The sequence below is a fragment of the Bubalus bubalis genome, chromosome 14, assembly GCF_019923935.1.
Source record: "Bubalus bubalis isolate 160015118507 breed Murrah chromosome 14, NDDB_SH_1, whole genome shotgun sequence".
In the NCBI taxonomy this organism is placed as follows: domain Eukaryota; kingdom Metazoa; phylum Chordata; class Mammalia; order Artiodactyla; family Bovidae; genus Bubalus; species Bubalus bubalis.
This window is the reverse complement of record NC_059170.1, coordinates 20,164,013-20,189,058: the sequence shown is the minus strand read 5'-3', so window position 1 is coordinate 20,189,058 and position 25,046 is coordinate 20,164,013. Positions and strand designations below refer to the sequence as shown.

The 25,046-nt window shown below is 41.0% G+C and overlaps 2 protein-coding genes across 2 annotated transcripts; one reads left to right on the top strand and one right to left on the bottom strand.

Moving 5' to 3' along the window:
* Window positions 1-4,889: 4,889 nt before the first annotated feature.
* Window positions 4,890-24,060, bottom strand: EIF2S2 (eukaryotic translation initiation factor 2 subunit beta). Its single transcript, XM_006075742.3, has 9 exons — window positions 23,909-24,060; window positions 18,440-18,617; window positions 16,684-16,787; window positions 13,756-13,891; window positions 12,956-13,056; window positions 12,216-12,364; window positions 9,711-9,767; window positions 6,014-6,099; window positions 4,890-5,360 (listed from the first exon to the last, which is right to left on the bottom strand). The coding sequence occupies exons 1-9, from the start codon at window positions 23,921-23,923 to the stop codon at window positions 5,185-5,187; spliced, it is 1,002 nt and encodes a 333-aa protein (XP_006075804.1). The 5' UTR covers window positions 23,924-24,060; the 3' UTR covers window positions 4,890-5,184.
* Window positions 21,263-21,786, top strand: LOC102411041 (40S ribosomal protein S13). Its single transcript, XM_044927724.1, has one exon. It carries the CDS (start codon window positions 21,278-21,280, stop codon window positions 21,731-21,733), a length of 456 nt encoding a protein of 151 aa, XP_044783659.1. The 5' UTR covers window positions 21,263-21,277; the 3' UTR covers window positions 21,734-21,786.
* Window positions 24,061-25,046: the final 986 nt, after the last annotated feature.

Genomic DNA, 25,046 nt, shown 5'->3' with positions numbered 1-25,046 from the left:
TGTAGCCCGCCAGGCTCCTCTGTCCGTGGGGATCTCCAGGCAAGAAGAGTGGGTTGCCATGTCCTCTTCCAGGGGATCCTCCCAACCCAGGTCTCCCACATTGCAGGCAGATTCTTTACCGTCTGAGCCACCAGGGAAGCCCCATAAGGACACTGTATATGCAGTGGGCCATCTGATAAAACCACAAAAATCCAAATAGAACAGCAAAAGATTCTGAGCCAGCTGTTCTGAGTTTGAATCCCATTTGGGCCATTGATTGGCTTTGGGTAAATCAAAATCCCTCTACCTGTAGCCATAGTCTTCATAAGTAATTATTATATAACAACAGTAAACCACTCTGAGGGTCTGTTATTAATCTAAAAGGCACATTTACCCTTAGTTAATCTCCACAGCCACTTTTTAGGTGGATGTAGTGTGAACTTTGAAATTCCTCTCCCGATTCATGTGACAAGCCTCTTCCAGCTCTCCTCCTCTACATACTCAATTTCCTTTATTGACTCTTCCTCTTACGCTGGCATGTTCATCATTTTTCTGTATGAGTTCCTGGCTCACCAAACCCATGGCTTCAGACTTTACATTCATGCCTCCACCATCTCTACCTCTTAACTCAATCTTCCCCAGGAGTGCCGGGGGCCATACACAGAGACCCAGCTGATAGCTGCACTTTGATGTCCACAAGGACCTCAGTTGAGCCCTGCCCTCCCCATCTTTGGGCTTGCCAGGTGGTGCAGTGGTAAAGAATCCACCTGCCAATGCAGGAGACACAAGAGACTCAGGTTTCCATTCTTGGGTTGGGAAGATCCCTGGAGTAGGTAAATGGCAACCAACCTGCTCCAGTATCGTTGCCTGGAAAATTCCATGGACAGAGGAGCCTGGCGGGCTATTATAGTCCATGGGGTTGCAAAGTTGGACATGACTGAGACACACACACGACGTCTTTATTTTCATGAATCCTGCATCTTGGAGAATGGTGTATTTGTTTACCCTGTTGCTCATGTCAGCATCGTGTTAGTTTTTTCCAAGGTATGTCTTAGCTCTAACTTGTTTTTTGTCCCACTCCCTTAGTAGGTTAAAGCCCCTTTTATCTCTTAAAGACTTTTACAATAACCTAACTAGTCTTTCACTTTCCATCAGTCTGCTCTTTCAGTTCAGTCCAATCATTCAGTCATGTCTGACTTTTTATGACCCCATGGACTGCAGCACACCAGGCTTCCCTGTCCATCACTATCTCCTGAGTTTGCTTAAATTCATGTCCGTTGTTTCAGTGATGCCATCCAACCATCTCATCCTCTGTCACCCCCTTCTCCTCCTGCCTTCAATCTTTCCCAGCATCAGGGTCTTTTCCAGTAAGTCAGTTCTTCGCATAAGGTGGCTAAAGTATTGGAGCTTCAGCATCAACATCAATTCTTCCAATAAACACCCAGGACTGATCTCCTTTAGGATGGACTGATTGGATCTCCTTGCAGTCCAAGGGACTCTCAAGAGTCTTCAACACTACAGTTCAAAGGTTCCTAGAACAGGACCTCACACAAATTAGGGATAGTACTTAGGCAGTACTATCTATGTATTACATAAATGATTATTTAGGAAGAACACAAAGGGAATTCCCTGGCAATCCAGTGGTTAGGACTTGGCACTTTCACTGCTAAAACCTAGGTTTAGTCTCTGGTCAGGAAACTAATCCCACAAGCTGTATAGTGCAGAAGAAAAAAAAAAAAAAAAGCCCAGATCTGGGCCCTTTGAGAGACATCTGTCATAGTTAGCTGGGACTGAAAAGTGAAGCAGTCATAACTCTTGAGGCCAAAACAGTTAATGATAGTGAAGTTGTTTCCCAGCATATTAGGTTCGGCTAATATCTCATGTAATATTTTGGCTTCCATTTGAACGGTTCCTGGCTCATTTTAAAGTTCATGAAAATCTGTACAATGAATATAATTTTTAAAAGTGCCCATTAAAATGGTGACATTCAGTAAGAATATCCGTTAATACTTATCCTTTAGAACAGCTGGTTCTCCAGTGGTTTCAAATACTGTTTAAAACAGAAGCCACGCTTAAAGCAAGGGGCAGTAATTAGAAGGTTCTTAAGTATCTGTTACCAGGGAAGGTTTGCAGGGATAGGACCCACAGCAATCACAGGAGACCCAGCAAGTGTTCGGTCCTTTCTTTGGAGAGCACCACCATTAATGGGACAAAGCTTGAAGGACTATGCCTCTGTTGTTGCAAACCTTTGGGAGAGTGTGATGCTCCTGGAGACAGGTAGCCACCCTGTCTCAAAGCAGAGCCGTTTTTCACAAGGTCAAAGGCTACTGTCACCATAAAAATAAGAAAGTAATACCTATAGTCTTCAGGATTTGCACACTTGGCAGGGCAAAGGCAGAGCATCTCTCTTCAGGAAAGGGGATCGCTCACAAGTACTATCAGCCATTGCGTCTCCTCCCCTCTGACCAGGGTAATTCAGCCTGAGGGGAGTACAGAAGGAAGATCGTGCACAGTGCAAGGCAGGCAGGCCTGGGTTAAGCACTTTAAATATAATATTTCATCATCTCTGAGGTAGGCATTTTCTCATTTTCTAGATGAGAATACAGGATATAATGAATGATAGAAGGCTGCCAGTCCAGACTGTTCAAGGCCTGTACTCAGCATTATAAAAACCTAACATTTAGGGTATTGACAATAAACTATGGCATACCATGAATAGATTCTTAATGCAGTTTTTAAAAATACTGTACTAACTTGGAAAATGTTCTTGATATGAAAAGATTCTATGGTGATAGGATTATGGGAATTAAAACTCTGAAATTATAAATTCATCTTAGATAAACACTACCACATGCTATAAAGACTGACATATAAAAACACACCGTGAAGTCTGATGTTCTGTTCAAATATGCACTTCGGAGACCAGGTCAGAACTGGGGCCTCATACTTCCAGGCTGCCCAGCCCAGCATTTTTTTCTAAACACTTAGTCTACAACATGTTTGGGGGGAAGGGAGCTAAAAAAACCTGACTTACTACCCACAATCTAAGTCCTGCTTGCTCTAGGTATGGGAATATATCAAGGAACATGTAAACTCTGCTCTCAGCACTTATGGTGGCCTGAGGGTAAAACAGTTGTTTACTTGAAGTGGGCAGGGACCTGTGAAGAGCCAGGAGATCTTAGGGAAAGTTTAAACTTTTCTGTAGATAGGACTGCGGGCAGGTATGAATTCAAGAGATGTAACTGCATATTTATATGCTTGTGAAAATGCACATCCACATACAAAAGACTCACTTTTGTCATGGAACATGTTTATCTGGTCTCAAAAAACGCCCCCCCACAACCCCCAGCATAATTAGGAACACCCTTTAACAGTTTCTGAAGACACTTTGGAAATGGTGGTCTGATTCCCTTAAAACTAGAACATTGCTCTTGATCGGAAACCCTCAATGGCCTTTGCTTTGTCCCTCCATAGAAGATTCCTTCCAGCTGAGCTATGGCTGGTCTGAGATAGTACAGTAGACAGAAGACAGGCTGATGCTACTGGGAATGCTAACCTAGGGTAACTAGTCATTTTGAATGGGTTTGCTACAGTCAGTCCAATTTTGACCAAATAGTACCTCAACAGGACTATCTTGAAGTCTCAATCTGTCTGGAGAATCTGTTTTGGAGAATGGACTTGAGAACTGGGGTTAAAACTGCCAATCTGTCACCAAACTGTAAAATCCCATGTCTCCCAACTAAAGAACAAAACACACATACATAGGCACAAAAGCGCTAATTACACGAGAGGCACTGATCCTTGGTTTATTCACGCAATAACAGCTGACATTGGGAATTGTGTGGATATAGATACAAAAGAAGGAAGAGGAAATAAACAGCAGTTGAGTTCATCAGGGCAGTGTTGGCAGCTCAGCCAGTGTGTAGTCCCCTCAAGACCTACTGGGTTGAGGGAGAGTGCTCTGCCCCCTCTATCACTTCTTGACCAAGGCACCTTACAACACTTCGCCTATACTTTGGGTCACAGTGATTAAACACAACATGGTCAAGACACTCAAGGCTGAGTGACTGCTCCTGGAATAGTCTGGCAATAAGAAAGAGGAAGGAGCAGCATTATGCCCTTACCCTCAGCAAGTGCAAGGCAGATCACAGCAGGTATTTAAGAGGATCTTTTCTCTTGTGCTCAGGGGGAAATACCTTTTTGGCCAAAACCACAGAAGGCAGAACCAGAAGGAGGCCCCAGAAGTGGAACACAATCAGAATCACCTCTTGGTTTCTCATGATCACATTCAAAATCTACTTTAATACAGAAAATAGAAAAAAACATTTGTGGTGGGCCATTTTTCAAATCCAGAGCCCAAGTTGAGGAAAAACAAAAGTGTCCTCTAGCATCATGGTTTGGACTGTCAAGAGTTCTCTCTACTGCATAAGCCACACCACTTTCTCACCAACAGATGCCCGACTAGGGTTATTCTTGGTGTGCCAGCAAGTTCTAAGACATACTCAAAGGCTGTATCTCTAAGATTCTCTTAGTGGCCAATAAGGAAAATTCTAAGGAAGGTACTTAGCACCCTGTATTTCCTCATATGGTAACAGACGGAGGACTCAGCTGTGAGGTAGTGGCAACAATCCCCACATAATGAAAAAGAATTCAAGTCTATATAATTGTTTCCTGGACACCAAAAACAGACTGTCCTCCCAGATCTCATGTTCCAACCATCATGTGAAGCTGTGTCTACTTCAGGCATCCCAAGAAACTGAGAAGGAAAATGACTACCCAGCTTAAGATTCTCAGGACAAGCATAGAGAGACCTCACCAGAGCTGCCCAGGCACAAACTTGTTGTGCTGAATTCATTAAGCATAATTTTTTAATAGAAAAGAAAACTGAAGGACAAACCAAATTGAAAGAATCACTGTTATAATAACTTTAATTTATCTTGCATTTTACAGAAGTCTATGAACGATTTTAAAAAAGCACCGCCTTACCCCATCATGTTTCTCTGACAGTTGTTAGAGTAGGCAATGAGTATGTCAACAGCTTCAGCAACGGCATCTTGCAAGAATTTCAGACCAACCAGCCACACGCCAAAGAACTTGGCAGCTTTTCTATCTTGTTTTTAATACAGTGGTATATCCACTCTGATGGTAAACCTGTCCAGCCAAATCTCCACAACACACTTTGCAAAATCAGTGGTGATTAGCAAATTAGTTAGCTTTGGCACGGAGCTGTGCTCGCTTGCCTGTGACAGCCTGGAAGCCAGTTTTGATGCTGGCAACAGAGCATCGAGAATGACAAGTTTCGCACTGTAAGAAATAGAGTCGGGTGTCCTTTTGCAGGATTGTGTCTGGTGATCGGCACGTGTGACAGGTGACGTATTCCTCTGAGGAGAAACAACACACAGAATTACCTGGTAGCCACCGGTTTTTTTTACCTGAGGTTTTCTTTCCTCTAAAATGCTTCTACTGAACTCTGCAATCCCACATTGGAACCCAAGCTGAAAGCTTATCTTAGCTACACCCAGCTATTCTAGAGGTAAGAAAAAAACAAGCTATCTGATGTAATAGTTCACAAACTTAACCATGGGTTGAAAAAAGGCTCCACATGTCCAAAGAAGCAGTGACACGTTCCAGATGCCTACTCCTGGCTTTGTCTATAGGAAACGCACTCAGTCGAGAGAACTTAATAGCTTTCTTAGGTGGGAACAGATCTGCCAATTTTAAGTGATTAGGAAGGTAAGAGAACTAGGTCAGATCAGGTCTGAATGCAGATAGATTTCTTTGACTTGGCCTTCCAGCCTAGAACCAACCAGCAGCCTTGATCAGCTGGGTCTGATCAAGGAAATCCAAATCCCACTCCCTGACCCCCAACTGGCTACCAAGAGCCACCTCCCACCCCAGTTCCCCACCACTATCATTTTCCCTTATCTTCTAAGGCCAGCCTGTCTAGCTTCATTAAAAACCAATGGCTGTCACCCAGAGTATTTCAGCCCAATGGGAACATTTCAGAGTGATGTGTTAAAAATTACAGACTTACTGATATATCTTCTCAAAACATTTTCTATCTGTTTCTGTTGGAATCTTCCTTTAATTACAAGTTGATTATTACCATCTATAGAACCACTATGAAAGAAAACAAAAAGTATCTATTACTGCTTTTTCCTATAAGGAATCAAATACCAATCAAACATTTTAAATATTTTTATAATATTAAATATTCAAATATTTTAAATACTAAAATATATTCAATGACACAGGTAAGTTACAGGGGCAATACTACCTGGTTTCTCAAAATTTAAGTAGTTGGTGCCTAATGACTTACCCTTATTTCCTAACATTAAATTCAATTTTTAATTACATCTTCCGCAACAAATGATTTGTAATTAAGTCTAAAACCAGACTGGTTGAAAATTGGGAAAGGACTATTGTCAAGGCTATATGTTGTCACTCTGCTTATTTAACTTACATGCAGAGTACATCATATGAAATGCCAGGCTGGATAAATCACAAGCTGGAATCAAGAGTGCCAGGAGAAGTATCAATAGCCTGACATGCACATGCTGCTGCTGCTGCTGCTAAGTCGCTTCAGTCGTGTCTGACTCTGTGCAACCCCATAGACGACAGCCCACCAGGCCCCGCCGTCCCTGGGATTCTCCAGGCAAGAACACTAGAGTGGGTTGCCATTGCCTTCTCCCGATATGCACATGACACCACCCTTATGGCAGAAAGTGAAGAGGAACTAAAAAGCCTCTTGATGAGGGTCAAAAAGCAGAGTGAAAAAGCTGGCATGGAACTCAACATGAAAAAAAGTAAGATGATACGGCCTCTGGCCCCATCACTTCATGCAAACAGATGGGGTAAAAGTGGAAACAGGGACAGATTTTATCTTTTTGGGCTCCAAAATTACTGCAGAGTGACTGCAGCCATGAAATTAAAAGATGCTTGTTCCCTGGAAGGAAAGCTATGACCAACCCTAGATAGTATATTAAAAAGCAAATACATCACTTTGCAGACAAAGGTCTGTCTAGTTAAAAGCTATGGTTTTTCCAGTAATCTTGTTACGGATGTGACAGTTATACCATAAAGAAGGCTGAGTGCTGAAGAATTGATACTTTCAAATTGTAGTGCTGGAGAAGACTCGTGAGAGTCCCTTGGACTGCAAGGAGATCACACCAATCGTAAAGGAAATCAACCCCAAATATTCATTGGAAGGACTAATGCTGAAGCTCCAATCCTTTGGCTACCTGATGTGCAAAGCCAACGCAATGGAAAAGACCCTGATGCTGGGAAAGAGTGAGGGGAGGAGAAGGGAGTGACAGAGGATAAGATTGGTTGGATAATATCACTGACTCAGTGGACACTGAGTTCTGGGAGATAGTGATGGACAGGGAAGCCTGGCATGCTGCAGTCCATGGGGTCACAGAGAGCTGGACTCAGCCATTGGAGGGAAAAAAAAAACAAAAACAAACTTAACTGTGTGATGACCCATTCACTCAACAAAGGACAATCACACTTTTGTTGACTGCATACCACATGCAAAGCAGTAAGGTGCACTATAAATATAAAAACTATGAAAAGAGCTACAGATATCCTTAAAAATTCTAAGACCAAATCTTTTGATCAGTTGCATATAGTTCATGAAGATGTTCTAAAATTGTGGTGATGGTTAACTATGTGAACAAATTAGAAACTACTGGATTATACATTTTAAAATGTGTGAGTTGTATCTATAAAGCAATTTCAACCCCTCCCCCAAAAGTACAGTTGAAATCACAGGCCTCATATTATCAATGATGCTTAAAGAGAAACTTTTTTTAAAGCAGTTGTTGACAAGTAATACTTTTGAGAAAGCAAGGCTCTGGGCTAGACATCATTTAAAAAAAAAGTTGATGTAAAAAAAAAAAAAAAATTTATATGGAAATGCACAGGACTGAGACTAGCCAAAATAATGATGAAAAAGGAGAAAGTTGGAGGACTCATGTTTTCTGAGATTGAAATATATTGCAAAGCCACAGTGCTCATGTACATCAATGAAAAAAATTAAGAGTCCAAAAATAAACCCTTATTTTATTGTCAATTGATTTTTGAAGTAGTGTCAAGGTAATTCATTGGAACAGAGGATAGTTTTCTCAACAAATGGTGCGAGATCAACTAGGTTATCTATTTATACGCAAAAGAAACAACTTTGACACTTTTAACTTTTAACATACCAAAAAACAGCTGCAAAATAAATCGTTGACCTAAACATAAGAGCTAAAATTGTAGTCATCTTAGAAGAAAACACAGACGTAAATCTTCATGACCATCTGTTAGTCAATATTTTCTTAAGTATGACACTGAAAAGCACAAGTGACCAAATAAACACACTGATAATTGGGTTTCATCAAAATTAAGAAGCTTTGGAATTTCAGCCATACAAAAATGTGAAAAGAAAAAAAGAAATTACAAATCAGAAAGTAAACAAAAATTCAGCCAAGCAGCATTAAATCTATTCCTTATCTTACTATTAAATTGACTTTTCCAAGAACCTCTCCTATGATTCTCCTCTAACTGTAAGAGTTTATTATCATCCTCCATGAACAGCAACCCTTAATTTCCAGGCAACGGTGATTCTAGTGCTTGACACAGAAAATCTTTTTCATTTACTGTCAAAAGAAATTCAGTTTTCTTGATAGCCCTATAATTAGCTCACTGACTATAAATTCACTGGTTACAACTTGTTATAATTTACCTCACCTCCACAAAAACTGTAATTATTCTGAGAAGTAGGAAAAACACTGCTACCTTTTGCTCCATCAGTTTATGTAATTTTAAGTTTGTAACAAATTTACATTTAAAATACAATTCTCCCACAACACAGCCCACATATCTACCACTGGTCAAGCAAATTACTCCTGAACTCCATAGCAAATACAGCCAGTTCCAACAAAATGAGTTTCTAGATAGGAAGAGACGAGAACCCCTTAATTACCTCTGTACTACCAACAAGGCACAAGATTAAGGCTTTTAAGAGTTAAAAGCTCCCAAGAAACATAGACCTGAGTTTACATCTTGACTGCAACTAACTAGCTATGTGACCTAGTGGCTCAGATGGTAAAGAATCTGCCTGCAATGCAGGAGACCCAGGTTCAATCCCTGGATCAGGGAGATCCCCTGGAGAAGGAAATGGCAATGCACTCCAGTATTCTTGCCTGGAGAATCCCATGGACAGAGGAGCCTGGCAGGCTTCGTGGGTTGCAAAGAGTCGGGCATAACTGAATGACTAACACTTTTTCTTTTTTCTTTATGTGACCACCTATACAACCTCACTTCACCAAACCTGTTTCCAAATGTGTTAAGATGGAGTAACACTACTTTCTAACAGTCCACAGAACTGTTGTAAAGATTGAGACGGTATCCAAAAGAGTCTGGCACACAATGGACGCTCAACATGTTAGTCATATTCATTATTACATTACTTATTTTTAAAGGGACATTCGACTCACTTTGGTATACCTAACAGGCCTGTTCACATATGAGCCACTGTGGACTGTTTTCCTATTCCCAAGTAGCCAACCTCTCCCATAGAAATGAACAAGTTTCCCTCCTTCACTGCCCTAAAAGTTCTTCTGACAATCAGGTGGATGTTTTTTTCCCTAAGTGTATTACATATCTTTTCAAGTTAAAAGAAGTTCTTATAAAATGTCCATTAATACTGTAAGTAACTGTATACAAACGTGAATATAGTTTCTTACCTTGTACCCAATTCAGCCAATAAAAATGCAAGGAGATGTTTAGGCTGACGATGTAATCTAAAAAGAAAGTGGAATAATATAAGCCGTATCTTTCATGGAAATCTAACAAAACTTCTAAAAACCTCACTCTCTTCACTGTTTTGTAATTACTCAGCTGTTAGGTGAATTTTAGCACAGTTCATCAAACTCTGAAATGAAGATATATATGATACCATTTGTTTACATTTTAAAGCCCATAAAACAATATTACATTTTATTTACAAGTATATACACACTGGTAAATGTCTATAGACATGGACAGGAAAGGTAAATACCAACTTTAAAGGATAAGATCTTTTTCTAGGAAGGAAAGTAAAAGAGATCAGAAAGATATATAAAGATGGCCTTAAATTGTAATTGTAAAGCCCTCTTTTTAAAGAAGTAAAAGGATCTGAAGTTAAAGTATCAAGAGGTCAAAACACACCAAATCAAGGCAATGAATACTTGGGTGTCTGTTATGCAAATTCCTATATATTTCCTGTTTGGAATTTATTTTTAAAAAGGGAAGTATTTCATGGCAGCCCAACAACAGAAATTTAAAACAGCTAAAATAGTCACCAACTGGAAAGTGGTTAAATTATGGTACATCCATTCTATCCTGCTTTTAAAATATAGGTCTCTAAATAATAAAAAAGCATAAAATGAAAAAGCACATAAAGCGAAAAAAAGCAAACCAGAGTAATGCCACTCAGTACACTTTTTAATTCTATTCACTTGGCACTGTTTGAGTTTGTTCCAATAACTAGGTACTACTATTGTAATTTTAAAAAGCTTTTTCCTCCAAATGTAATGAGTAAGGGTCGGTGAAATATAATAAAACTGGTAGGTACCTATATTGCTAGTGGGAGTATAAACTGGTATAAACTTGCTGGAAAGCAACTTGCCAATGTTTGCTATAAACAGTGTCCATTCCTTTTGACTAGGCAATTCCTCTTTGGGAATTTTCACCCTAAGGCTCTATTCTGAGTTCTGCCAAGATACACGTATCAGGATTGTTCATATCAGGATTGTTCCGTGAAGCTCTGCCTGATATTGAAAAATTGGGAGCAACCATGTTCAACCAAGGAACTGTCAGAATATGTTGTATAACTCTTAAAAACATTTGTAAAGATTATTTAATGATATGGGTAAAAAGTTCATTATATATTGAGAAAAATATGTTAAAAACCAGTATGATACCAATTTATTAAAAAATATTTAGATGCTTAAAAGTAGCTAAAGAGGGGGCTTCCCTGGTGATCCAGTGGCTAAGACTCTGCATCACAATGCAGGGGGCCCACATCCAATCCCTAGTCAGAGAAGCAGATTCCACATGCCACACCTAAGAGTTCACACACTGCAACTAAAGATCCCAAGTGCTGCAACTAAGAGCTGGTATAGCCAAATAAATATTAAGAAAAAAAAAGTAGCTAAACATAAAAATACTAAACTATGATTACCTATCTCTTAATGATGGACTTAAAACAGATGAGTTCTCATTTTCTTTGGCAGGTCTGTATTTTCTCATTTTCTAATTTCTATAGATAGAAATACTATTACCACCAGCAAAAAAAAAAAAGTCTAAAACTTTTTAAGTTATGCCTATAAGCAACGAAAACAAGTGGTTACTCTGGTCAGGGAATTTTTAGTGATTACATTTTCTTTATTTTGACTTCCCTGGTGGCTCAGATGGTAAAGTGTCTGCCTACAATGTGGGAGACCTGGGTTCAATCCCTGGGTCAAGAAGATTCCCTGGAGAAGGAAATGGCACCCCACTCCAGTACTCTTGCCTGGAAAATCCCAAGGACGGAGGAAGCTGGTGGGCTACAGTCCATGGGGTTGCAAAGAGTCGGACACGACTAAGCAACTTCACTTTCTTTCCCTTTTACTGACAAGCCTATATTACTTACGAAATTAAAGAACAAACAGGAGATAAGGTCAGTTGTCCTAAGGAACCTGCCAAAAAAGGTGTAGCTGAGGAAGTCTGAGAAGAGCCAGGCCCAGACAGTGACATGGGGGTATGACAGGCATGGAATGTGATGGTAATTAATGAAGTGGAAATCTCGTCACCTGTGTCTTGGCAATAACCAAGGAAGCAGAACATTAAATGTAGCTGCCTTCCCAAAGCTCACTGCTTGTACTTGCTTGGCAGGCCCACTCCAGCCTGATGAGCTTTTCCATCTCCCTGGGCTTCCCAGGCTTCTTTCTAAGGACTACACTCAGTCTCCTGACTCTTCACTCCATCTGGTTAGAATCATCTCATAAGTCAGCATGAGTTGCCTTCCCTTACTTTTAGATGCCTAATAAATCAAGCCTTAAGACCTATGAATTGAAAGAACTGACGGACTTGAACTGTGACCTTGCTCAACCCAGCCCTGACCTGTGCACTGTCTCCTACCGGCAATAACGTCCACATTAAGGATATTTAACATCCACTCCACTGAGAACCTGGCATTTGGGATGGAGACTCCACATTAACCAACTTACAGTTTACAGATGTCTGTAAAGTTGACAAAAGAAGTTTTCTTGGTTCCTACTCGAACGACCTGTGGTGGTTTCATGACAAATTTCCTTTTCTCTCCAGCCACCATATCTGGATTCTTTTCCCTCATGATGTTGAACACTCGATTCAGTAGCTAGAGAGATAAAGTGGTATTCATGTACAGTCTTATTAATAGCAGGAGTATACAGTTCCCACTTGCGTAACTTGTGCATTTCCTTTAAGAACAAACTTTACTTCTTATCAAATGTACACATTCATCACATGTTCTGGGAGCTCCCTGAAAATAATTCTCAACCCTGAACAGCAACTGGTCCGTTATGAAAGCGCAACAGTTCCATATTCAAAGTTAAAGGAACGAACAAGCTCCTACTAATTCTACTGTTACTGTGAGAAAATATGTGGTACCTGGAAAAGTAAAATTCAGACGACCCAGAACAAACAAACTCCAGACTAGCTTGGCCCCTTTTAACACTTCCTTTCTCTACTGTCCCCCTCCAGGGGGGCTCCAATGATCTTAGAAGTTCATGGATTCTGATGATACTATAATGACTGCCTGCCCCATACGTGGGCATCAGGCAGTGCTGTGCATTGGCTGTGTGACCTCTCTGGGTCTGTTTCATTATCAACCTGTACTTCAATGGCCCTTTCAATTCAGGGGACATTTATCCTGCTTTTGAGTTCTAGTGAACAGTTTAGCCCCCTTTCACAACAGAATTTGTCTTACCTCTTCATATGTGTAGTCTCTTTCTGAGCCTGCCCAAGCAGGGCCTGTCTGGTTACTGAATGAGATACCATCATCTTTTTTGCTGTCTTCATCTTCTAAAGCTACAGATAACAAAGACTGTAAGAATGAGGGGTAGGGCCTGATACAAGAACAAAAAGGGGAAGGGAGAAGCAGATCTAGAGAACTGAAAGCTTTAGGACATTTGTCTTCCCTCCCACAACTGCATTCATAACAGTCTCAATCATAAAGGCATCGAGGCTCTCAAATAACCCCATATTCCTTAGGGAGATGTTACAACTTTCATAAATCATCCTTAATAAAGACCTCTCTAATTAGGAATTTGTGGTAATACAGACACACTGAACTGTTTCTTGATTTAACAAACCAAATAATGCACTAGGATAATTAGAGGAAAAAATGTCTGTTTTGAAGCACTTAAGAAACAAACACATCCATAAAAACCCATCTGCTGACTGTACTAAATTCTCTGAAGTAGTTATAGCACTTCGAAGCTAATAAACAGCACTTTTAACAAAACAGTAAAAAAAAAAAAAATTAAATCCAGTTACAGTAATTGTCTGAATCAGTATGTTATAATGTAATCACAACTGTCAAGTTCTTCCCCATGACATCTTTTAAACTTTCATTATCAAGTTAGATTCTGTTTCCTTTTAGCTTCCATTACTTGGTAGTGGAAATAAGGGGCCAAGAAAAAATAAATAAGGAACCCATTCATGAAAGAGACTAGGCCAAAGGTTTGTGTGAACCTAGAAATGAGCTGTTAAGCTCACCAATATTACCTTCATCTTTCTCTAGTACTTCATCCTCATCAGGGAACTTGACAACCTTCTTTTTCTTCTTTTTATTGCCAAGCATAATGTCAAGATCTTCCTCTGGTTCAGCTGGTTCCTGAACATCACTTTCAATCTTAAGGTCCTAAGAAAGTGAGATAAGAGTCAACATTTTGCTACTAGAATTATTATTTTTATTTTTAAATGATACAGGCTGACATGGCTTTGGGGGAAAAAAGTATTACATATTCAAAACTGAAGTTATAGATCAGAAATCTCTCTCACAGGTAAACCAAACTGGTTCAGAGTATCATTTAAACTGGAAAAATTTTAAGACACTTAACAAGGAATCTTATATCTCACTGACAATCTTCAGCAGGCATGGGGTTCAGGAATATTTTAAGTAAGTTTCTAAGTATTCTGATGCAGTTAGTAGGAGCGCCTTTTCCTCCTGACACCAAATATGTGATGTTTTTCCACACGAATTTTCCAACTCTGACACTAACTATATAACATACAAATCAATGTAGTTCTGACACTATCCAGTTAGTGACAAACTCCATGGATTTAAGGGCTCAGTCCCATAAGACTGGTTTCATTTCGGAGGCCAATTTCAAGTACAGAGTCCCCAAGTTTCCCACACATATGTCCTACTTAAAGTTCAGGGGTTCCCAGACACCCCTAACTCAATCACTTGCTAGAAGGGCTCAAACAACTCAGGAAAACACTTACCTTATTATACTTGACACATATATACACAATATATAAAGGATACACCTGGAAACAGCCAAATGGAGAACATGCATAGAGCAACAACAGGGAGGCAGAAGTGTAGTGCTTCCATGCTCTCTCCAGGTATACCACTCTCAACATCCCAATGTGGTCACCAGCACTGAAGCTCTCCAAAACTGTCCCCCAAGGATTTTTTTTACTGAGCCCACCCATGAGATTTTTATGGAGGCTTCATTCTGTAGGCATCATTGATGAAATCACTGGCTCTTGGTGATCAAACTCAGATCCAGAGATTCCAAGAGTCTTAGGAACTGTATGCCAGGACCAGTGGAAAAGACCAAATATTTTTTTTCTTATACCACTGCCAGCCTGGCACTAGGCTGTATAAGGAGGTCTTTGGGCAACACTTCAACAGATGAAATCATGAAAGAGGGAAAAGGCAGAACCCATGGAGAATTAGGGTCACATGATGAATGGACAGAGAGAAGGTAAAGCTTGATCCCAAGATTAGCTGCTATAGTCATGTGCCTGTAAACCAGACACAACCTTGAAATGAGACACAAAAACCCTAGAAGAGCAGAAAGGGCTAGTTTTAGTTCCAGCCTTCTAATCTCACCTACTTATATCAGTGTATCCAACCTGAAGTGTGCTGTCAACATTACTTATCAATATCTACTTTTGTGCTACTCTGTAAACCTTGCTATAGCAATTTTAGAAATCTAATGAGCAAAAAAGCTCAAATAGCCAGGAATAAAATGCAGCCTTAAAATGCCAAATCCAGCTGTGTTGTCTCAGTGCCACATCTGACCATCAAAGACCAATCAGCCCATGTTTATCAGCTGGATACACCAGACAAGAAACCAGGTATTAACCTAGTCTGTAAGACGACAATCAGTAAATGAGAAACTCAGACAGGCTAAATCTAAGTTAGCACACACCAGTCAGCTTCTAGTCCTATATTAATAATTTTATCCCAGTAAGCTCTATTTCTAACCTGGAGGCTAAGACCCAGTGAAAGGTAGAGAATAGCACAAAGTATTTTTCAAGATTTTTCAAAAGCCCCATGGTGGTCTGAAAATTCAAATCTTAAGAACACTTCAGCCTCAAGTTAATGTCCATGTCTTGCCTGATAAGGATACTTGAAACTTCTTGTTATGACTTTAGAGCAGAGTAAAAAGTATCCAAGCACTAAAATTAGAGCTTATAAGTGACTCTTCAGGACAAAAGTTACTAGAGAAATTTGTTAACCAAGACTTTCTGTGGCATATCTCTAACGTGTCACCTGGTTACCCGGGACATTTATACTTCATTTATTCAGTATAATCTGAACATTTCTCTTTATCAATTTCCCTACAGTAGTAGGAAAAGAAGAGAATCTCCAAACAAGGAGAGAATAGGATAAATCCAGGTAAAATCATCTTGTTCTAAAGAACTCCAAATTATCCCCGAACCTCTGAAAACGGAAAGTATCTTACTCGTTTTAGTACCCTAACAATTAGCACACAATACCTGACTCACTGTCTTCACTAATACTTATCTACTAAATTAACAAATCATTAAAGAACAGACTTTCAGCTCCTTCCTCCACCCATCCTCCTATTCACCTACTTAGCCACCCATCTTTCTACTCCTTATTCAAAGTAACTCTGAGATAATTATTTTAGAAATCAATCCAGTAATAAGGCAACTACAGGGCCTCAAGTCCCCACAAGATCAGAGAATTCCATAAAACCAGCCTGACTGCTCTGGATCTCCTGTAGGAGAACAGGCCATAAAATCAGCCACCAGCCACCACAGGCCAGGGTTCATTCTTTGCTGCTCAGAGGTATACACATAAATCTGTGTATCCTCAACATGCTACCGAAAGTTTAACAGAAGAAATCATAGGGATATTTGTTCTACAGGATCTCACAGAAATATCTCTCCTCAGCCAATCTCAGTATGATTAATGATAAGTGGCATTTTGTAATCATCTTAATGGCACACAATACAATGTGTAAAAGCTAAATTTACATTCCTTTGAACCATAATTCCTTTAAAATATCTAGTCAGACACAATGCCAAGAAAACGACCTTAACAGTAGTGACTAAATCCTTAATTAAAAAAGCAAAACTAGTAAGAGATGAGACACAGAGGGAGAAACATCAGCCATTAGCAACCTTTCAAGAGGTCAAATTTTACCTTCAATAAGAAAGCAATACTACCTTTATACCTTCTTCAGCTTCATCAATATCAAATATCTTTTTTGATTTTTTCTTCTTTTTCTTCTGATTAAAGAAATTCAAATCATCTAGATCATCAGAAGCATCTAAAAGATAATTGAGATTATCAATTATTAGCAAATAGCAAAGGCAGAGCGTTGAGTTAAACCAAATGTTTATCTATTAATCAAGTCACCAGAATTAGAGAGACTGGTATTAATTAGCACAGTAATTCCTCTACAACTACAAAGGTTATGGTTCTAAAAACGCAATGGCAGGTCAACTCAAAGCTTTGTAGGAAATTACCTGGCTAGGGGACCATATACTGTGCTCAGTCACTTAGTCTTATCTAACTCTTTGTGATGCCATGGACTGCAGCCCGCCAGGCTCCTCTGCCCATGGAATTTTCCAGGCAAGAATACTACAGCAGGGTGTCATTTCCTACTCCAGGGGATCTTCCAGATCCAGGGATCGAATCGGGGACCATGTAGGGACTATTTATATAGTAGCTGACCATATGATGCCTCATTGTTCCCAAAACAAAGTCAGGGTTCTAACATACTTTTCCAAGGCTCTCCAGCTTAATCAACTTCTGCCTAGTCTCTCATATTCCACCTTAATCCCTAGTTCCAGCTCAACCGAACTACCTCCCCTGCTTAGTGCAGTGTGTGTGCTCTCTCACCTTCAAGCCTTCCTATGGGCCCTCTCCCATAGCTCTTACCTTCATCTCACAGGATCTTTGTTAGAAGTTACTTCCACCAAGAAGTCTTCTCTAAGCCTATCTTTCCTATCCCCTTACTGGGTTAGGTATCCTGTAGGTGCTTGATAATAGTACCTTCTGTCATTCCAATAGAGGTGTTTACTTGCTGCTTGTCTATCTCCCAATGAGATACCAAGGGATTATGCCTTTCTCACCTATTGTGCCTAGTCCAACAAGTTATTCAATCAACCAACAAAAGGCCTTATAAAGTATTTCACGTTCATTAAAATGAGACTACAATATGAACAAAATGAAATTTTATCCACCACTAATGAGTAAAAATAGGTTTGGTTCAATAAGTTTTCCATTTGTTCTGCCCTACTGTACACTAGGAATATTTTTAAATACCTCTATTACAAAGTTTTTCAAGGAGCTATTTATGAATTCATAATTAATTCTTATTAAAAGAATGATTTATCTTCCAACTTTGTTTTAAACATTTACAAGATGCTTAGCACATGGCAGATGCTCAATAAATGTCAGTTTTCTCTACCCCTAGTACAGTGTCTTCTATTCAACAAACATAAACATGTTTACTAAATCATTTAAATGGTGTTTATGTTAGAGCACAAGAGTGAGTAACTAATGCTGGCTGTAATTTTAATGTCTTCTATATATTTTCAAACTTGTTAAGACATAAAACTATCTATCTTGGTCCTATTTCTTTCTGCCTACACTCAAATACAACCACCGTTAAAACTGGAAGAGGGACAGGAAAAAAAAAACTGGAAGAGACTTCTGGACAGGCTAGATTGGAAAACCAGCCTTGGAGTGACAAAGTTTTATCATCTTTGTCCTGTGGATTTGGTGGAATCTTCCCTGAAACAAGTCTAAAAGAAATCTGGCAAGGTCCCATGTGCCCAGACTGTTCATGGCCTCAGCCTCACTGTAACAGCCTCTCAGGCTGCGAGGGTCATCGTGTGCACAAAATTCAAAACACCAATGGAAGAGAACGAGGTCTTTCAGAACAATATTGACTCTCTCATGTTCACCACTTACCTTTTTTCCTACTGTCTTCTTCATCAGCTTCTACATCTTTGTCCTCAGTTGGCTCTGGCTCCACTTCTTTTGTTTCTGAGGGCTGGGTTTCTTCTGTCTGGGCATCCCCTTCCTCATCTAACATAAAAGGCTTCTTCTTCTTCTTTTTCTTCTTGCTCATAGTAGGATCAAAAATCATCTGTTTATTAAAAGATAAGAAGAAAAGAAACCGGGACCATGTGATTATTTTTAATGATGCTCATGTAACAAGCGTGCTGCAGTCTCAAAAGGCATACTCTTAAAAAACACATGTACTGTTTTTTAATTTATAAATTATCACAAGATAATAGAATTTAGGAAAGGGAGCTTAGCGTTATAACAACCTAAGCTTCGTCCCTTGCTTTATGAATGAGAAAACCAAAGCCCAGACAAGTCATACATGTTTTAAGTTTGGTAACCTGGGTTGCTACACCAGGAGACCTGACCTGAATTTAAAATAAACTTAAAAATGTTTTTTTATCCTGAAATTCAAACTTTTAAAGAAATCCATCATCAATCCTTCATATAACAAATCCCTATCTGAGTGAAAGAAACTTCTATACAACCTTTTACTCTGCTTTGTTCTTCTAGAACATTAAAAGAAAATGTTTAAAAGCGTTAAGTCCAGAACCTAACTGACTGAATTCAAATCCTAATTCTGGTTTTTTCTTTTGTTACCCCAGATAAGTTCTTGCCCTCTCCACACCTCAACTGTAAAGTGGAGATCAGTAGCAGAACCAAAACCAAACCTAAAAAGGTAAACAGGCTTCCCTGGGGGCTCAGACGGTAAAGAATCCACCTGGGTTGGGAAGATCCCCTGGAGGAGGGCATGGCAACACCCTCCAGTATTTTTCCCTGGAGAATCTCTTGGACAGGGGCCACTTTAGGCGGCAGTCCATGGGGTGGCAAAAAGTCAGACATGACTGAGCGACTAAGCACAGCACAAAAAGGTAAATATACATAAAACACTTGGCACAGTACCTGGTAAAAAAGTACTCAATAAATGTTAGCAATTGTTATACAATTTATATATAATGCTTTAGAGTTGACAAAGCATGGTATGTCTTGCTTCCTATCACCAAAATCCATCAACCCAGGGTGATCTAATCTTTAAGACATATCATGAAACTCAAAAAAATTTCCCAAATTGATTGTAATTAACTTAAAATCCTTTATGTCCCAAGTACATTAAGGAAACTGAGCTACACTGAAACCAAACTATGGTCTGTAATAAGGGAGAGTGGTGTAGTATCATCCTCACCCAATAAAGAAGGATCTGCAAGATGTTTTGGAAATTGATACAGCCTCATTTCAAAGTTATCCCCTCCTACCTTAAGAATGCTCTAACTGTATAAATGATTAATTCTAGAAAGCAGTCAGTCTGAGGAGCATAGTTTGGCAAACTTAAAAGAGTAGTAAACAGAAGAGTCAGGAGGAAGGAGTTCCCCACTGCTGACCTACTTGGTCTTGGGTCACCCTAAATACTGTGTTGTAATCATTCCAAGGAAGAAGCTATAGTTCATCCTCATTCCTGAAATATGGAGATTTGGCAAAAGGACAGATAACACTCCAAGCACGATAAATCCGGTTGTCTGGCAGGCCTTACATGCCATTTACTGCATTTTTTTTTTCAGTATCAAGTTTGCCTAGAATATTAATTATCTTTTAACTATTATTCAGTAAAACAGACCAAAGATAAGAGGGACATCCACTGCTGTTATCCTTTGAAAAACATTCATATAGGTCCACAGGGAAACATTGTGGTTGTAGCCTTGAAAAGGGTTATAAATATTCAAGAATTATACACTGACGTAATTAACATCTCTCCCAATTACTGTCTCTGGATGCTGAAGACATATACTCATCCCTTCATTTTATTCACACCACTCAGCAAAACTAGAGTTTAAAAATATGGAAACCAGGGATTCCTAAACAGTACCCAAAGTAGACCTCCCTCAAACCACAAGGTCAGTCTTGACTTATATGTGTGTTTTTTTTTTAAGACTTTTATATCTGATTTAACAAAGTATCACAGTCCAGATGTTTTATGAGACTAGTTGGGATCTGAGAAGCAAATAGTTGCTCACAGCGTGCTTAACGAAAATCAGACTCTTTTGAGATATCTTTTTAAGTCTACAATAAAGTCTTCAAATGTTTTCTCTTTTTAACTTCCCATACTGGGTTGGGTTGACGAAGGTGAGGAAAAGGGATACCAGCAAAAATTACCAACAGACTAAAGTGCTTCAGCAAATTGGAAGCCTACTCACATCTATCATACCTTACTCAAGATAACTTTAAGGCCTAGAAGGCACCACCGCAAGAAGGTAGGAGCTGCAAAAGAACCCAGAGAGGCAAGGTGAGCAGAACAAATGCTGTGTGGTCATCTCTGGGTGATAGGATTCTGGGAGATTTTAAGGCCTAGAAGGCACCACCGCAAGAAGGTAGGAGCTGCAAAAGAACCCCGAGAGGCAAGGTGAGCAGAACAAATGCTGTGTGGTCATCTCTGGGTGATAGGATTCTGGGAGATTTTTATTTGTATTTTGTTCTTCTGTGTTTTGTATACTTCATACAATACACATTCCATTTTTCATTCAGTTTCTTTTGTAAAACACCTTACCATGTTGTGTGAAAACCCAGTATTCAGATACTTTGTGAATGGGGCCCAGTAATAAGCAATAATCTTAGCTACTGACAGCACTTTGATGCCTGCAGATCAGGGAACTTTCCTCACATGGCAGCACTCCTATTTCTAGAATACTGCTTTTCAGAGGTCAGTTTAAAAGAGATTATGCTCCCTTTTGCTACCACACCGCCGCCATCATGGGTCGCATGCACGCTCCTGGGAAGGGCCTGTCCCAGTCGGCTCTGCCCTACCGCCGCAGCGTCCCCACCTGGCTGAAGCTCACTTCTGACGACGTGAAGGAGCAGATCTACAAACTGGCCAAGAAGGGCCTGACTCCCTCACAGATCGGTGTGATCCTGAGAGACTCTCATGGTGTTGCACAAGTACGTTTTGTGACAGGCAACAAAATCTTGAGAATTCTTAAGTCCAAAGGACTTGCTCCTGATCTCCCTGAGGATCTCTATCATTTAATTAAGAAAGCTGTTGCTGTTCGGAAGCATCTTGAGAGGAACAGAAAGGATAAAGATGCTAAATTCCGTCTGATTCTGATTGAGAGCCGTATTCACCGGTTGGCTCGATACTACAAGACCAAACGAGTCCTACCCCCTAATTGGAAATACAAGTCATCCACAGCCTCTGCCCTGGTTGCATAAATTTGTGTATTGTACTAAAGCAATAAAATCATTGTTTAACAGAAAAAAAAAAATAAATAAAAGAGATTATGCTATTTGAGTTTTGGGCTTACTTGCCAGGTTTGAAAGGCAGTGTGCAGTTTATGGCAACTATACATTAAAAAATTAAAAGAAAAACAGGAAATGTGAAAAAAGAAATAAATTACTTTTTATTAGTAGATTCTTCAATGCTCTATCCTGGCTACCATGCAAGACTACTTCTGCTGTAGGACATCCCTAACAGTTTATCATTTCCACCTACCGATTTTTCACTTGATCCTTACAAGCCTGTAAAGCAGCCAGAAGTTAAGGATTGGCCTAGGAAAACTTCTCTATCCAACAGGATTAGAGGAACCAGAACCTGCACATACCTTCAGAGTGGAAGGCAAAGGTGGGATTCTAGTTCCACTAACTTGCTCTGTGATGTTGGACGACTTAACTTCCCTGGGCAGTAATTTCCAGTTTACAAAACGGACTGGTAGATCTGAGAAATGCAAAGCTTTTTAAATACTTTATTGGCTTTCAAAGTCCTCTGCTGGAATGCTGGTTTTGCCATCTCTGCTTGTCAAAATCCTTTTCACCCTTCAGTAATATTCCACTTCTTTCAACATCTAATCCCACCGCTAAAACTGAACCCTCCAGCCCTCCAAACTGCTGTTAATGCTCTATTTCTACCTCCTGTACCAACTAGTAGTAGATCTCTTACAACACTTGTGAGCACTTTACCATATAAAACACAGAATAGTACCCCAGAGAACTCTGTGCTATACAGATGTTTACTTGTTAAAGGTAATGGAAAGCTTAGAAAATGAGTAGAAACAAAACAAACCTGACACAACGCCTCTCAGAACTTTTGAAAGACAATGGTGGACAGCAACGTCTAACCATGACCTCCAAAGCAGGAATCGCATACTTCCCTCAGACTCAGTTTCCTTCCTCAGAGTCTCCTAGGCACCAAACGGAGATTTGGAATTCTAAATACTACTGGCTCGGTCACTTACTATTTGATCACGGGCATCAATCACACAACTCTCTAGAAGCCTCAGTATTCTCATTTCTGAGAACTAAGAGCTTGGAATCGCCTCCAGAATATAATCCCAAATCCCTTAATTTGTCTTCAAACTCCTCCATGAACTAGCCACTACCTATATTTTAAGGAATTAACTCTAACCAAGTTGGATAATATTCTACGTCCTTGCCCTGAATCCCTTCCACTACTTGAAGAAATTTAAAGCATTTTCAGGACCCACCTCAAATGACAAAGCTCAAAAAAGCTTCGAATTTTTCTCTGCTCTCCAAGGCCCTGCTGGCCAATCACTCGAATGTTTACAGAAATTAATCAAAAACTTAAGGGAGTTTTCCAGCGGAAGTTCAATACCTATGGCTCGTACTTAAAAGTCAAATGTCATTTTAGGCCGTTTGGATTTAAATAAACTGCGATAAACATGACCAAAAAGGGACTTGAGGAAATTTGCTGAGGTACAAGCAAGACAGTGGGAAAAGACCGAGGGAGCTTTGCAGCCCGGACTTCCCGCTGACGTCGCTGAGAGCTATGCTAAGGCAGACTCAGGGACTCCCGCCCTAAAACTTTCCCAGGTTAATCACTTTTTCAGACTGAAGGATGTTTTCTTCTTGCCTTCTCCCCCCTCTCCCCTCTTAAAAAAAAAAAAAAGCTCTAGATAAGAACAAAAGTGGATGCCGGGCAGGACAAGCCAGCCTGCAAAAGTTTGAAACGCGGTCGCTCTACTAGAGCCGAGAGACGCTCCTCTCAGTACCACCAGCACCCAGCGAGGGAGAGTTGGAGCTGCAGAGTCAAATCGAAAGGAATGCAGGAGTCGCCGGCCCCAGTCTCGTTCAGTTGGGGCATGAACCGGGGATTCAAGCCCTCTTCTGGAGGGCAACTCTACGTGCTCTCCATTCCGGAAACGCCGGCCACGGGAGGACGCCGGCATCAGCGCCGCCGCCCTGAGGAGAGCCGGGAAACCGCCAAGCCAGGGCTCCGGAGCCCTCGCCGGCTCTACCGCTCCGGGTCGCCTAGGCCCGGCTGCCCCACATGGCGGCGGCCGGCCGCTAGGCCGCAGGCCCAGTCTCCCATACTGGGGTGGGTCTGGCTCGCTGCCTTGGTCCCTAGACATAGTGCCAGTCTCAGGCCCTCACCTCGTCCCCGGACATGGCTGCGGCTCGAGTGGGCTCGGCACGGACGAAACTCTGACGGGTCAGCCCCAGGCCCCGGCTTCAGTACTGCTCCTGCCGACACTTCTCCCAACACCGCACTAGGCTCTTGCATCAGCGAAAGGGAACGACACCCCGCCCTCTCCGCCCAAGCGTTATAAATGCGCCTGCGCAGAGACCGCCAATGCGCAGGCGCGCGGAGAAGCCGACCTAGCGCGCTCCGACTGGCGCGAGTTACCAGGCGACACCGTGTGCCGGCAAGCTGGGACTTGTAGTCCACCCGGAAGAGGCAGGCGCTAGCGCGGCGATTGCCCAGCGGCCCCTGCGCGTGCGCGACGCTAAGGAAGCCGGCCCGGAAGGGTTTGGTTTTGCCGGTGGCTGTTCTTACCTCCGCTTTTGGAGGAGCAGGGAACCCAAGCTGAATTCGGGGCGGTTTCTCCTGAGTTAGTGAGGTGGGTGAGGCATTCAGTAATATGAACTCTCTGGGGCTTTAATTTCTCTGCTACCACCTCCACCGTGTCCCCGTGGGGTATGCTAGTGTTTGAGTAATTCAAAGTTGGAAGCGGAGGCGCTCACCTCACTGAGGGGTTTTACTTCAGAAATCTAACCCAACAGGCTGGATTTCACTTTGGGAGGTCGGAAACCAAAAACCTCCTCCCTGTAGACGGGAAAGGAGACGTCTCATGAGGAGAAACGGCCTGGCAAGAGGCATTCTGTCCGGAAACCTCAAAATCCTTGTTTGTAAAGACTTCCAATGCGTGGGTGCAATTCCCCTTGAGGCATAATAGAAGCAGTTAGCCTTTGGGGCTCTCACTATCGTCAGTGCTCCCTAGCCGAAGACCACCTAGAACACTCGTCGTGTTGAACAAAGCTGGGCTTATTGTCTCCTTGTAAGGAGTGGAGGCACAGCCTGAGGTGCAGGGGGCATGTCAGGAAGAGGGTGCTGGAAAGAATTTACAGGGTTGGAGCTTGTATTAGGTAATCGGGGAGGGTTCCAGGAAGCAGGCCTTCTCTTTGGATTGGATGCTGTTAAGAAGGAGATGAAGGTAATTCTGATGGGTATTTTAGTAATTCTTACCTGAAAAAGGGAGAAGAACCGAGAGTGGCTAAAGCTGTGATTGGT

Bases quoted from the DNA above. Each gene is read 5' to 3' on its own strand.
- LOC102411041 (XM_044927724.1), top strand. From the start codon at position 21,278: ATGGGTCGCATGCACGCTCCTGGGAAGGGCCTGTCCCAGTCGGCTCTG.
- EIF2S2 (XM_006075742.3), bottom strand. The intron at 16,788-18,439 runs GTAAGTGGTGAA...ATTATCTTTTAG, and splicing joins AGAAGACAGTAGGAAAAAAG to ATGCTTCTGATGATCTAGAT. The intron at 12,365-12,955 runs GTAAGACAAATT...TTATCTCTCTAG, and splicing joins GAGACTACACATATGAAGAG to CTACTGAATCGAGTGTTCAA.